The 14,058-nt window shown below is 40.4% G+C and overlaps 2 protein-coding genes across 4 annotated transcripts in view; one reads left to right on the top strand and one right to left on the bottom strand.

Annotated features, from left to right (window-relative positions):
• gpx3 (glutathione peroxidase 3) overlaps positions 1-303 on the bottom strand; it is a 3,950-nt gene extending 3,647 nt beyond the window's left edge. Inside the window, exon 1 of one of the 2 annotated variants that reach the window (XM_034882791.1) lies at positions 79-303. In XM_034882791.1, the coding sequence (XP_034738682.1) occupies positions 79-153 (75 nt within the window). In that variant the 5' untranslated portion in view covers positions 154-303. The remainder of the gene's footprint in view (positions 1-78) is intronic. The other variant, XM_034882792.1, reaches the window with a different exon arrangement.
• A 1,002-nt stretch (positions 304-1,305) lies between these two features.
• dctn4 (dynactin 4) lies at positions 1,306-13,188 on the top strand. Of its 2 annotated transcripts, XM_034883875.1 has the most exons (14): positions 1,306-1,565; positions 2,284-2,354; positions 2,508-2,686; positions 2,824-2,867; positions 4,242-4,349; positions 5,117-5,137; positions 5,692-5,765; positions 6,519-6,631; positions 6,727-6,836; positions 6,937-7,010; positions 7,511-7,565; positions 9,532-9,639; positions 11,567-11,664; positions 11,756-13,188. In XM_034883875.1, the coding sequence occupies exons 1-14, from the start codon at positions 1,431-1,433 to the stop codon at positions 11,973-11,975; spliced, it is 1,410 nt and encodes a 469-aa protein (XP_034739766.1). In that variant the 5' UTR covers positions 1,306-1,430; the 3' UTR covers positions 11,976-13,188. The 2 variants fall into 2 exon arrangements, with proteins under 2 accessions (XP_034739766.1, XP_034739767.1); XM_034883876.1 differs by lacking the exon at positions 5,117-5,137.
• The last annotated feature ends 870 nt before the right edge of the window (positions 13,189-14,058 follow it).

Below are 14,058 nucleotides of genomic sequence, written 5' to 3'. Positions count from 1 at the left end.
ATAAATATATATGTCTGGATTGATAATATGAAATTTGCTGTGCGTGTGTGTGCATATCAACAGGTCCCCTAGGCTTACCTGTTTCAATGCTGCTTCGGCGTCGCAGGGTCGCAGCAGACCGAGCAACAGCAGCGGTAAGATGTGTCGCATCATGCCCTCCTTCCCTCGACACTTGACTGGTCACTGTCAGCTTCTCCCTGCGTCTCCCCCAGGATTAATGACCTCCTCTGGAAGGGGGCGAAGTTGGAGCACAGCTGACTCAGATGACGCCCCCTGCTGACGTAACGGTGTACCATTCAGTGATAGGCCGCTTATTAGAGCTCAACAGTCATGTTGGGTAGGCTACTTAGCCATTTGCCCTGTGAGTGGCTGACAGGCCCTTTACACAGGATTCAGTTTAGATAAGGCCACATGCATTCAATTTACAGCAGGGCAACAAAAAGCCATAATACATTTGTGAATTTGCCGAGTCTCTTCGAGGAAAAATATTTATTTCACATGTGCCTGTTATGATCCCAGAGCGACAGACCCTGGATATTGGAAAAAACAACTCATAGGCTATAAGACTCTTAACAGTAATGATTCTTTTTTTAATGAAATGTAGGCCTTACAGCATTTTTAGATTGTAGGCTATGACTCAGAACAGTACAAGACCTAGCTAGAACGGGTGGGGGGGAAATCAATACAGCATAGTATCGTAATATTTTAAGTGGCAATACTGTATCGATACACAGGCTCCAAGTATTGATCTTTTATTACATGTCTTGGTCAGTTTGTCTGCTTGACAATCCCATTTAGCAGCAATAAAATTGAAGTGATATGAACAAACAGAGAAATGTAACTTTTTAGATTAAACAGATGTTGACAAAGTTTGGGGATATTTGAAATTGGGAAAATTACAAGTTGTAGAAGTTGGAAAAAAGGTTATAAATTGCAATACATCTCAGAATGTTGCAATACGTTTAAAATCGCATTGATATCGTATCGTGGCATAAGTATTATTGATGATATCATATCAGGAGGCGTCTGGTAATTCCCACCCCTACCAGCTGGCCTATCTCCAAATTTGACTAGCCTATCTTTTACAGTTACAATTTTATTTAAATGGAACGGCAAAATGATGAAATCAAAAAATATGTTTAAGTTTTCATGCAAAATTAGCCTGGTGTGAGCAGCTGCTGCTGTTGGTTACAAGCTAAAAACCATAACGTTATGCTTGGTCACCTGCCAAGCATTTATTTTGGTAGTTTTCCGTCTTCCTGGATGTGGGGCTGGAAGTTTTATTATTGTCCACAAGAGGTCAACATTGAGCACATTGTTTCTGTTTCCTCAAAGGCCGGACAACTAGCTGTGACATCCATACTAGCTAGCTAGCTAGCTAGCTAGCAGTTCATACAGTGTGCCGACTGACTAGGCTGCGCTGCTCAGAGATGGCGTCCCTTCTGCAGCCAGATAGAGTTGTCTATCTGGTTCGTGGAGAAAAAAGGATTAGAGCCCCTTTATCTCAACTTTATTTCTGTCGCTACTGTAGTGAGCTACGGTCTCTGGAATGTGTGTCTCACGAGGTACGTTAACGTTTTTCAATCACTATGCTCAAGCTAGCCGTTAGCTTAATTTAGTCCGCAGCTACTTTGTTGTTAGCCGGCTTGCTAGTAGCTTTGACAGGTAGGTGGGATTAGTCCAACCAACTCGCGTATTGTATGGCTAAGCCGCATGTCAATCAATTTTTTTTTCAACAGTCTACTCATCTCACTGGCTGCAAGCGACGGTTTAACTTCCGTGGGTCTTGGCGTTATGTTGAGCCCAGCATAAATGAGCGAACAACTTGCCATTTTTTATCTTAACGTTCAAGTGTTTGCTTAGCTCATACACAAAGAATATGTCTGACAAGTAAATCTATTTGTTAACCACAGTAGTCCACCCTGTCTACCGTCCTGGCCATCAAAATCCATCTTGTTAACGTGGCTCACAGTTACGGACACCACACCCAGAGTAATTTAGATGTTGCACCTATTACAACTTCAGGTCACATCAGTGACTTTTCTTTGTCAACATGGGGTTGCTTAACGTAACAGAGAATACAAAAAACATCAAGCTTGCCTCCTGAAAATAATATTCAGCTCCCATCATCGTCATTGTACTACACTGCCCAAATACATGCTAACGATGTTTGATGCTAGTCTTTGATTTTCCTAGATAGGAAGCTACTGTGTAACAATAACTGTAATATGTGGCTGCACAGTTTGACTGACTGTTATTTTGTACCCGTGTTTTGGTGATCAGGTGGACTCCCACTATTGTCCAAGCTGTCTGGAGAACATGCCATCTGCAGAGGCTAAGCTTAAAAAGAACAGGTGAGACTGACATGCAAACACATAAAAAAGAAAAAGATAAATACATACAGCACTGGTGCAGGTCACTGTTGAGATGTCGGGTGTCCATACTTAATCATATTCATGTTGTTAATGCCCTTTCACTCATTCCTGATTATCTGTGGTCTGCTGTAGGTGTGCAAACTGTTTTGACTGCCCAAGTTGCATGCACACGCTGTCTACGCGAGCCACAAACATCCCAGCTCCTCTGCCTGATGATCCTACCAAGACGGCCATGAAAAAGGCCTACTACCTGGCCTGTGGCTTCTGTCGCTGGACCTCCAGGGACGTGGGAATGGCTGACAAATCAGTTGGTGGGTGGCGATACAGTGTAGACGCATGCATGTCGTCATGTGTGCCAGTAAAAAGCATTACCATTACAATATTACCACAGTGTGTCCAAGTCCTGCTATACATAGTCTCATGCTTGGGTTAATTTTGTTTATTGCAGCCAGTGGTGGATGGCAGGAGCCAGAGAACCCTCATACTCAACGGGTAAGTTTTTGCCTGTAGCCATTTCAATTCTCACAAGTTTCTCACATGCTTCCTGATCATGCATTACTAGTTTTTGAATAGATATGTCTCTGAATAAGTGAAAAAAGTCAGCCAGAAGCAAAAGCAAACTAAGCGGTTGCTTAGTTGCTGATGTCGCAAATGTGCCACAAATAACAAACTATAAATGCCCCATTCTCAATTTCAATACTTCAAGTGGTTATCTAAAAAAGCAAATGATCTCGTAATTTTGTGCTGTAGTGGAAGTTTCTTGTACAGCGGGAGAGGAATTTGTTGGAGGTGAGACTCTGTTAAAATAGAATAAAGACAGGCTGCAAACTGAATCAAGGTTTAGTCATCGGTGAAGGTTTAATTCTGCAGAGAACAATCGAAATGACAAGAACAGTTTTCACAATTCACAAAGTTACAGAGTGACAAGTGTTCTGTGTGAATACAATCAGTAATACACTTCTTTATATCCCGTGCCCCCAGAGAAAAGAATACCTTGTTATGAAAACAGTCTAATCTTAAACAAAACAATTAATGGATCTCAGGCAGACAGTTGAATCTATTATGTCCTTCATCTGTCCCTTGTGGGTCAAGTTTTATTTACCGCTCATTTTATCTTAGCTGAGAAAGGAACATTTTGTCTTTAGGTAGGTCCATGGCTCTGACCTAGGACCTGGTAACAAAGATATCTCCCAAGACACCTGTTTTTCTGTGGAAATTGTCCTTAGGGGAGAAATTCAGTCATAACAAATGTAGTTGTCTCTTACAAGGAAAACACACTGAGGACATAAACAGAAGTCAAATACTCTGAGTGGCATTGGAGATCTTATTATGAGTAATTAATATGAAAAGCATTGCTTAAATGTAAAAATCACTGCTCACATGTAATTTTCCCATAACATTGTGTTTTTTTTTTTTTTTTTACAGCTTTAATTGTACAAAATCATTGTTGGTGTTTAAGTGATTGTAATAGAAGTTGATCTTTATTCTGCACCACATTTTACAAGTTAGTCTGTCAACCAATTACACGATGCCTCCTGGGTAATTGTGCCATAAAAGTACATCACACATGTAAAATCCTGGTGTGCTGTATTTTACAGTAAAAATAGAAAACACTTTATTGTCCCTGAGGGGGAAATCAGTATTGGTTATAGTGCTACAATCTGTTGCTTCACAATACAAACATGTCACAGAGATGTCTACTGCACAGGTGGGCAACGTGTGTTCCCTTTTAAATCATATCTACATACCTCAAACCCTGCAAACTGTAACCGGACAATATGTAGTGCCAGGACATTGGGTAAAAAGAAATACATTGATACATTGATGCATGACCAGTCTCTGAATAAAAATATTTGTTTCCAACAGATCAACAAACTGATCGAGTATTACCAGCAGCTGGCCCACAGAGAGAAGCAGGAGAGAGACAGGAAGAAGCTGGCCAGGAGACGACAGTGCATGCCTCTGGCGTTCTCGGTACTCTACTCCTGGACCCGGTTCAGCCTTTTACAAAATTCCATACCTTCCTCTTAACCTTTTTTAAATGTCAAACAGCTGTTATCTCACTGTAATCGCTTACAATGTGTACAGGTACTGTTGTAGCAGAATGTATATCAACAATTATATGCATTTGAGATATTTATTTGATACAGAAAGTTATACTCAAAGTAAGTGCCATTGAGAATATTATAGGAGTAGCTCACCTTTAATCACAGCAGGATCTAGAGTAGCTGCTGCAGTGCTTGGTTGGAGTGCAAGATTTACACCATGTCTATAGTAAGGCGGATAAGTATGAAATTGCTGTTTACTTGTGGCAACAACATCAACAGTTTCGGGTTGTATTCAAAATGTTCTCCAGCCACATTGAAATTCTAAAACAACAGCAAAAAGTCAGCTTAGTCCGTCTACAGGGCAACAGAATTTAGTTGCCCCGGTGTGGACATGGTCTTCATGCTTCTTGAGCTTGTCGGGTCGTGGTTTTACACCTCCTGCTTTTCTGCTTCTACAAAGATTCACATTCAATAATGCAAACCCGTCTTTCTAACTGTAATGGAACCATTTGAAACACTCGCGCTGTTATGTCCTGCAGTTGTTTTCCATCCTTGATGCATTTCTGTTGCTTTTGCATGTCACTAAATGCCACTAATGGTTCCTAAAGTGCTTTGGTTTCACCTTGTTGTTTATTCTCTCTTTTTTTTTTTTTTTTGCTTATGCACTCTGACATTTTGATTTTTGCTCCCCAGCAACACACTATACATGTGGTGGTGAGTTGTATTTTTCACAACTTGGATAGTCTTCTTTAGAGTAGCACTGTCTTCTCTTTTACCTCTATCTGTGTCTAATCCCTTACTGAGTAACCTCACAGATCACATGCATGTCTCCTTGGGTAAATGAGACTGAGAGCCACACAATGGGAGTCTTTCTGGTGGTTAGAGGGAGAGAAGAAATAGAAGACTTTGTTGAAGTCTGTGCAACCAGATCAAAATATTTGCTATACCAATTAAGTCCTGCACCCTCAGTCTGTCACAGTTGGCACAGTGTCTCTCCCACCATCCTGGGCAGAAAGGCTCTTGGTTGGTCTCTTACCACAAGAGAAATGGAATTCTTTTTGGCTTATTTATTTAAATGACAAATACAATTCTTAAAAAAAATAAATACAATAAATAAAAAATACCCCTTTTGGGGTCAAGACTTTGTGTTAAAAGTAGTCATGTAGGAAAATGGTTTTGTAATTTCATAAATTGTCTTGAGTTCTGCTTTTATTTTGACGGGGAAATGCCTGATCTTCTTGCCCCCCCTCCCCCTTTAATTCAATCAGGAAAAATATGGCCTTGGAACCAGACTGCAGAGGCAGAGGCCTGGAGCTCCCATATCAAGCCTGTCTGGCCTTTCGTGAGTTGTCTTTTGTCATATACGGGGAATTACTGCTGCTTTTGACTCAACACATGAAACATTTATGTTCACGGTATAGTACATGAAAACTATTGGTGACTTAGATGAATTGATTTCTTACCATCCAGCAGCCATTGTTTTATTAATTTCATTTGTAGAGCCTTGAAAGAAACTTGGCTTGAGATTTGTTTGTGACCCTTATTTTTTGTCAAAGTTACGTCATCACTAATACAGTTGGGAGTGATCACCATCTTCATATTCAACCACCGAGATGCATTCTAAAGACCCTGGTTAACATCTGGAAATTAATAATTGGCTGACAAAAGGCACTTTTATTGACGAGGTTTGCCGTCAGATCCAAGAGACGCGTAAAACATGAAAGTATTCTGTGAAGTTGGTCTCTTGTCTGTCGTTCAGCAGCCAAGTCTAAAATCTCACATCTCAAAGTGCCCTAGCAGGCACCAACGCTGAGTTCTCAAAGGTCTCTTCTTTTTAACTGCATAACCATGCAGTTTTAATTTAAACTTTTCCCAAAAAAATAGCTGCTGGTCTGGACTGCTAACTGCATTACCGTTTAGCTCACATATCGTGTCAACTCTTTGCAAGTTGTTAAACCGGTGGCTACCAAGAAAGTACAAAAGAAGTCGTGTATGTGGTCTGATTGGTATAAACATTATAAAATCTCACTATGCTTACATGCTTAAACTATGCTTATACAGAATGTTGATAGCAGTATTTGTGTAACTCCACCAGCCTTAAAGAGGGCGAGGACCAGAAGGAGATCTCCATCGAACCTGCCCAGGCCCTTGATGAAGTGGAACCCCTGCCTGAAGACTGTTATACCAGGCCCATCAGCCTACCGGAGGGTGAGAGTTAGTTGGGGGCTCATTAAACAATACTGATAGTTTGTGTCTCTCTAATTGCGGTAGCGTTGAATCTGAGTTGTGTTGTGTCCTCCCAGTGACTACGCTGCGCCAGCGGCTTCTGCAGCCAGACTTCCAGCCAGCAGTGGCGTCTCAGCTCCACCCCAGACACAAACACCTCCTGATGAAGCGCTCTCTGCGCTGCAGGGTCAGTACCGTTTCAGTGTTTTACTCTCCTGTAACCAATCAGTGGCTGTTATGTAGATTACATTTCGTTAAGATTTTGTTTTCTTAATCTCCTCCTCCAGAAATGTGAGCACAACTTGAGCAAGCCAGAGTTTAATCCTACTTCAATCAAGTTTAAAATCCAGCTGGTGGCTGTGTGAGTACTGGTCATCAGATTCTGTCCTAAACATGTCTTCGTGATGATGCTGATCTTTTTTTATTTTTTTTATTTAAATAAATAAATCAGTCTGAAGCCTGATGTAGTTTAATTAGATTCAGGTCCTAAAGTGACATTGTTGCCAAGATCAACTGGAATCACCTGTTTAGGGAATTATCCATGCAAAAGTACACCCATCTTAAAACACATTTTGTTGTCGTTAAAGGGAAAATTTCCAAAAATGATACATGATCCAAAATGGTGTCCTGGAAAATAAATCTAAATGACTGATTTGGCGTAATCCATACAGCCCAAATAGCATGTTGTCGTTCTCAGGTTCCCATTGTTTGTGAATGGCTGTGTTTTAGCTGGTAGCACCAACAATCAATTCTCAGCGTTTACTGAGTGTGGCTGAATGCTTTGTTGAACAAGGTCAGTGTGTTTTGAGTGTAGCGGTGATTCATTGGCTATTGATTGGCCTTGTGTTGTTCTTCCCACAGGAGCTACATCCCTGAAGTGAGAATAATGTCCATTCCAAATCTCCGGAACCTGAAGGTCAGTGTGTGTGTACTGGTTCTGACACGTTGGGGGGAAAAAAAAATAAATAAATACATATATATATATATATATATATATATATATATATATATATATATATATATAAAAACAAACACACACTTTGTGTATGCCACATTCATTCTGTTTATAATCTTGAATGTGTATTTCTGTATTTTTTAACCTAGACCTTAAGTGACTAATGGGAACAACAATTAGTTTTTTGTAATTGATCCAGTATTGGAGAGCCATGCAGCCAACAGCTGCAAAACTGGTTGCAATGTAATTCTATGGGGCAATTGCAACCTGTCAATGTACTGTACAGAGGCCTGGGCGATATGGAGACAATCAGATATCATGATATTTTTGACCAAATACATCAATGTTGATATTGCAACGATATTGTGTGGTTGACACAACATATTATTTACAATTCGTTTTTAGATATACAGTCATCAATGTAGTGTGTATGTAATGACTAAGTGGGTAAAGGCAAGTAAAAGAACAGCCAAAACAGTCAAGTAAGTTCAGAAAATAACATAACTTTACTGTAATGCAAATATCCGCATTCTAAGGCTATATCTAGTCTCATATTTTGATATTGCTATAATATCAATCTATTGTCCAGCTCTAACTGTACCTCCACCCACAGTTGCTTGTTTTGCCACTAACAGGCTCAGATTGTTATTATGAGTGTCTGAAAACATGGAATGATGGTAAAAGGCTTGATCGGAAATCTGGCGAGATGACTTGTTGCAGAAAGACAGCGGTGTGGATTGTGAGGGAAAGGGCAGTGCTGGGTAGAGTGTTGTGTTGTTTGCTTACAGAAAGCAGAGCTTTTTGTTATTTAACATTTTTCAATTTCACAATTTCCAAAACGTGCCGACAAATTCTCGAGCTACACTTTGTGCAGCTTTTATAGACGGTACCTTTGGATACGGACAGTTGAGGCTAGTTGTGCTACAGCTACAAATGGATCTTAACTCTCCAGTTCGTACATTGCCCAGACCGTCGGGTCTGAAGTGACCATTTTTAGAGGGGATGACTACTGGCAGCCAATTCCATATCCTATATCCTTAAGAGAAATGTTGCAAGGGTGGAGAGCTGCAGACAGAGCGGAGGTAACTAATGCTATTGGCTAGTCTTTGTGTCGACCTGGCAACAGTAAGTTACGCATGGCAGTATAATAGAATCTTCACCATCTTTCCATAATGTAGTCGGACACTTACAGCAGCAATCAGAGCCTGTCGGTGGCAAAACAAGCACTTTCAGTGGAGGTACAATAACGCTGGCCGTTGCCACATAGGATTACATTGCAGCCCGGTTCACGGCTGCTGGCTGCAGTGTTGTTCCCATTAGTCAAAAAAAATTGGGAAAATAGGTTGCAGGTTGAAAAATACCAAAAATTCCCCTTTTAACCTCAAGAAGTTGATTCTGTAATATGCTCTACACTTCACAGGCACCATGCCTGAGCAGTTTTATATAATATTTAATGTAATACATTGTTCACATTTCCTACAGGGCAGTATTTGGGCCTTTCAAATAGTTTCTTGCTTTGCCCCCTGCACTCACCACTAACTAAACTTCAAGCTCAAGTTCGTCTCTATTTTTATTTTCCTAAATTTTCTTTGCAGTTCAGGCATAAAAACTGTCACTCAGATCCACGAAAATGAAAAATGCATACGCTGTTAACGGATAAAATAAATGTAACAAATTACTTTTTTTTTTTTTTTAAGTCAGTGAGAAAAGGCCGGAAAGGCACCTCGGTTCCCTAAGAACCTGCTAGCTACAAGTATACCTGATCAGGACAAAACTGGTCTCTTCAACAAGAATTCCTAGTTCTACATTTACTGAGTTAGATGGTCTACTCTATTGATCAAAAGAAGACCCAGCCTTATGAGTCAACTTAGCTTTGAAAGTTAATTTGGGTTAAACATGTGTCTTTTAACTTATCCTGTCTATTTAGGAGAGCCAAGTGCTGCTGACCCTGACCAACCCCGTGGAGAACATCACCCACGTCACATTGGCTGCCTGTGAGGACGAAGATCCTGATGATATCAATAGCACTGCGAAGGTACAGAACTCTATGTTGTTCTTTTTATTTGTTGAAACCAATTGTAGTCACAGTAAGTTTCAAGTAGTGAGAATTACTGTGAATACTAATTACTATCCCAACTACTACTTTAGGGCAGCGCTCACTACTACTACTAAACAATATGATTTAAACATTAATGGTGTGACTCCCTACTGAATCTAAAGAACGCTACATCTGAAAATTGTCTCATGACAAATCTAAATAACCCAGCGCTGCATATGTTGAGACTGAACCTAAAGGCCAGTGAACATTTGTCATATAATCAGAAACATTTCAATGGGATGATAACTGTTCTAGCTTCTCTGCTGGGTACGCGGATCTTTATACCAAACCACTTTATGAGGCAGTAATAGGTGGGTTTATGAGCTTGTTTGGGAGTACTTCTGCCCTTCATGGTGGCCAAACATCAATAAACAGAGCTGGAAAGAGCGTCATGGCTCAAATACAGAGTATTAGAAAAGTTTGTGCCAGTTATTTACCACCTGCCTACTCTTAAATATTGCATATTCTGTCAAGCACCATTCCTGCAATCTTACCAGCCAGCTCCAGAAAGCGTGGGGTGGTCTGCTCCTTCACACAGCCCGTTCCTTATGGAGTAGGTAGCCTTGCCATCATCTTAAATGCAGAGCAGTTGGGTCCCATTTTTACCTCCATCTGTCAGCTGTCACACACGGCTAAGTGTGCCGTGTTCCTGTGCTAAACGGTCTGCTGGGCGGCCAGCAGCTGCTGCGAGGCTCTCGGAGACTACAGGCTGTTTGTCTTGGCCACTTTAGCGATGAAGTCATTGGCCAGACTGGGTAAGGAAGAGCTCCCGGCGAAACAGAGCTTCTCCATGACCCATTTCCATTCGCATAGTGGCCAAATGGAGTGCGGTCCTGTCATTCTGCTTGATCTGATATTCAAACACCTGGAGGGCAGCATGAACCACAGCGGGCCATGCTTGGTTGATTTTATCGACCAGCTTTTTCCCTGGCTGACTGCGCTCACCTCTTTTATTTATAAATATTATGTGTGAAATTATAGTATGTTTAAGTTTGCTGATGACTATAAGGGTACAGTATATTTGTTTTACAGGTAAATGTGATCCAAAGTCCCACACAGCACTAAGACTACTGACTTGTTTTCTGTGCAATGCAAACATGAATCACTTGTATTCAAATCACGTTTTGGGACTGCACCACTTTAAGAGAAAGTGGTCATCCACGGAGCTCAAGCTGTTGTCATAGGGACTCAAAGATCGGACCAGAGCCAACATTTTAGAGTGATTATTTGGGTCGGTATTATGACCATAACCTGATTGGTTATTTCATGTTTGGGCAATTTCCCGAACATCTGCCCATTCTTGGATCCATCCATCTTCGTCCGCTTATCCGGGGTCGGCCATTCCTGAATAATTTCTTCAAATTGATGCAACCATTATAGTCTAATCTTTCATCTTTTTAGCAACCAGTTTTCTGTCCAGAAGTGTAAAATAGATAGATTATGGACTAGTTTTTCGGAAGTATATTATATGAAAAACTAGTCCATAATCTATGAATGTGCAAATATAGTTTGCTTCAAAAGTTTGACTACTGGGTTTTGATTGTACAAACAGTACACGTCTTAAACTCAGTTATTAGGTGAGAAAAACTTTCCTCCTTCAGTAGATGAATTGTAAAACAACCTTCTAGTGACAGTCTGCACATCCATCTTTCTGCACCGTGAAGGTGAAACTTCCAAGTGATGCAACAATAAGCAAAACACATTTTTTGAGTGGGGGGGGGGGAGATTTGTTTTTTATTTTTCCAAAATGCATTAAATTGACATTGGCTTGCTTTAAAGCAGAGAAGCTATATGATGTTTAAAAATCTAGGTTGACTCATCCAATAGTCTGAAAGTCACTGACCGTTGGAACTGTCGTTTCTAGGTTATGGTACCCAGCAAAGAACTGGTCTTGGCAGGAAAGGATGCTGCTGCTGAGTACGATGAACTGGCTGAACCTCAGGACTTCCAGGATGACCCTGAGTAAGTTAACACACACACACACGAACACACTCACACAAAGAATGACTAGCGCAAGGTAACTCTTAACCTGACCCCTTTGTTCTTTCCACAGTGTTGTTGCCTTCAGGAAATCCAACAAGATTGGTTTCTTTATCAAAGTGATCCCTCAGAAAGAAGAGGATGCGGACGTCACCGTTTCATTTAAGATCCGACACGACTTCCGCAACCTCGCAGCTCCCGTCAGGCAGAGCGAGGAGGGAGCCGAAACCCCCGCCGAGGCCGTTTGGCTCACGCACCACGTAGAGCTGAGGCTGGGACCACTCGCTCCCTGAACATGAATACTTAGTTTACTATCAAACAATCCTATTGTTAAGTTCTTTTAACTAATTTCAGTAAACCTGTGGGAAGTATTTAATTTAAAAAGATGATTGCTGATTCTGCTCATTGATATGTAAGAACTGTTTATGCTCTGCCTGACATACAGTTGTTTTAGCTCAAGCTGCGTCACCAGATGCTTTGTAGAACATGCCGTGATTGCATGATAGCCCAGTTTTTAAAACTACATAAAACCATGACTGACTGCAGACTAAGTGCATCCCGTCTAACTTGACTTACTGATTTTTTGTTTTGTTTTTGCCAAAAACATGGCAATGTAGTGTTTCACATCACTTCATCATTCTTTTCTACTTGAACCCTATAGCAACTATTGGTTAAAGTACTTTTAGTGTGCGTTACCTACAGAAACAGAACTTTACATATACATAAAATGACTTGTTAAAACATGTTAGGTTTTCCACTGATGTGCTTACTTGCTTGTTGTGCTACATACAGTATTTTCTTAAATGGCAAAGCAACTACAAAGTATGTTTGTCTTTTTCAAAGTATTAGCTGTGGATTTTTGGAGTGAAATATTAGTCTTTTTAGAAAGTATTTGTAGAAAATAGCAGTTTATGTTCAAAGATGAGATATGTTAATATAACAGCATTAAGGTTATAGAAATGGTAGAAAATAGATGAGCAGAATCAGAAATCATACTTGAGAACAATCCAAACAATCCCCGACCGTGCAGCACACGATTTCAGCTTATGTATCCTTGGCAACATCCTTTTTATGCGGACAGTAATATCGTATTAACTCGCATGCTTCAACTATAGTAAATATCGCACTCGTTAGACAAGTTATCACAGTTACTGATCCTGAACAGAAAGGTTCTTTGGTTGAAGGTGAGACCTGCCCGTACTTCAAAGTCAAACGGTAACCATCACTAGCACTACGGAGAGGAGGAATACAAAGCACTGTTAAATACATGAAGTACAAGTTGTTCATTATTTAAATGTATTGAGACACTATCATTTTTTTTCTTCTTTTTTTTCCTGATTTTAAAAATGTATCCTCCTGGTTTGTAGAACTCTCTGACCTCTGTGGCAGTGTATATCCTAACCTGCTGTTATTTTGGGTCTCAAATGTGTTAGCAAAGCATAGCCTCACAACACCGTCAATCTTAATTCTGTACCGGCTAATAAAATAATGTGATACTGTAAAAGACCTCTAGACTTTTGTTTTTTTGAAGGCTTTTTTTGGGGGGGGGTCATGAATTGTGGCTCTTTTTCTCACAATCAATTTCTCACTTTTCTCTCTCAATGCTTTGTGATTTGGTTTTTTAATTGTTTACCACAAGATGGCACTGCAGGCAAACAGATGGCAGCATGTCACAGGGCTTCGGAAAGACTCAAGAGCATACAGGGACGTGTGTTCTTGAGTATGATCTTGAATTTTCCTACAAAATTAAACAGTATGTCGAATTATAATTATGATTTGGCTGAGAAGGTACAAGACACTGATCCAAACAGTATAATAATATACTGTATATGTATAATAATCCAAAGCAAAGCTGGGTGTTGTTTCTTTTCTGGATGTGACTCATGAGGATGAAATGTCTACTTGTCAACATTAGGGAGTAGATAATAATGGAATGTATGTTCCAACAGATAACATTTTCTATTTAACACGTATCAGTCTCGTTCAGTAATGCTTTGCACAGTTTATTGCCTGTGAAAAGGCAGACCAGATATGTGCATGCAGGCCTGTTCTCCAATTGTGGCCTGTCTGCTGTGTAAACAGACCCACTCCGTCTGGGTAATAAAGCCATGATTTTCTTTTATCTTCGACTCATCTAAACAGCTCAGAAGAGTGGCCTTTGTGAGAGCCGTAAATCACCACTGAAGATGAGGTAATAAAGCAGACATGGGGCGAGACCGTACCACTGAAGCAGCCCAGACTCCCACTTCAAACACAGCTGATGATAGCAGTAGCTGCTTTCAGTGCACACAGCAGTGTAGCTGTACTACATGCTGGGAGGTCGCCTCCCTACTAGAAATACATTTTATTGAAAAAGATGAATGCTTGCTTTGCTAC

The sequence above is a fragment of the Etheostoma cragini genome, chromosome 10 (genome assembly GCF_013103735.1).
Source record: "Etheostoma cragini isolate CJK2018 chromosome 10, CSU_Ecrag_1.0, whole genome shotgun sequence".
NCBI lineage: Eukaryota > Metazoa > Chordata > Actinopteri > Perciformes > Percidae > Etheostoma > Etheostoma cragini.
The sequence above is the reverse complement of the archived record's forward strand: the minus strand, read 5'-3'. Positions and strand labels throughout refer to the sequence as shown.

Coding starts and splice junctions, on each gene's coding strand:
- dctn4 (XM_034883875.1), top strand. CDS start 1,431: ATGGCGTCCCTTCTGCAGCCAGATAGAGTTGTCTATCTGGTTCGTGGA. Junction 1,566..2,283: donor TGGAATGTGTGTCTCACGAG/GTACGTTAACGT, acceptor TTTGGTGATCAG/GTGGACTCCCACTATTGTCC. Junction 5,138..5,691: donor AACACACTATACATGTGGTG/GTGAGTTGTATT, acceptor TAATTCAATCAG/GAAAAATATGGCCTTGGAAC.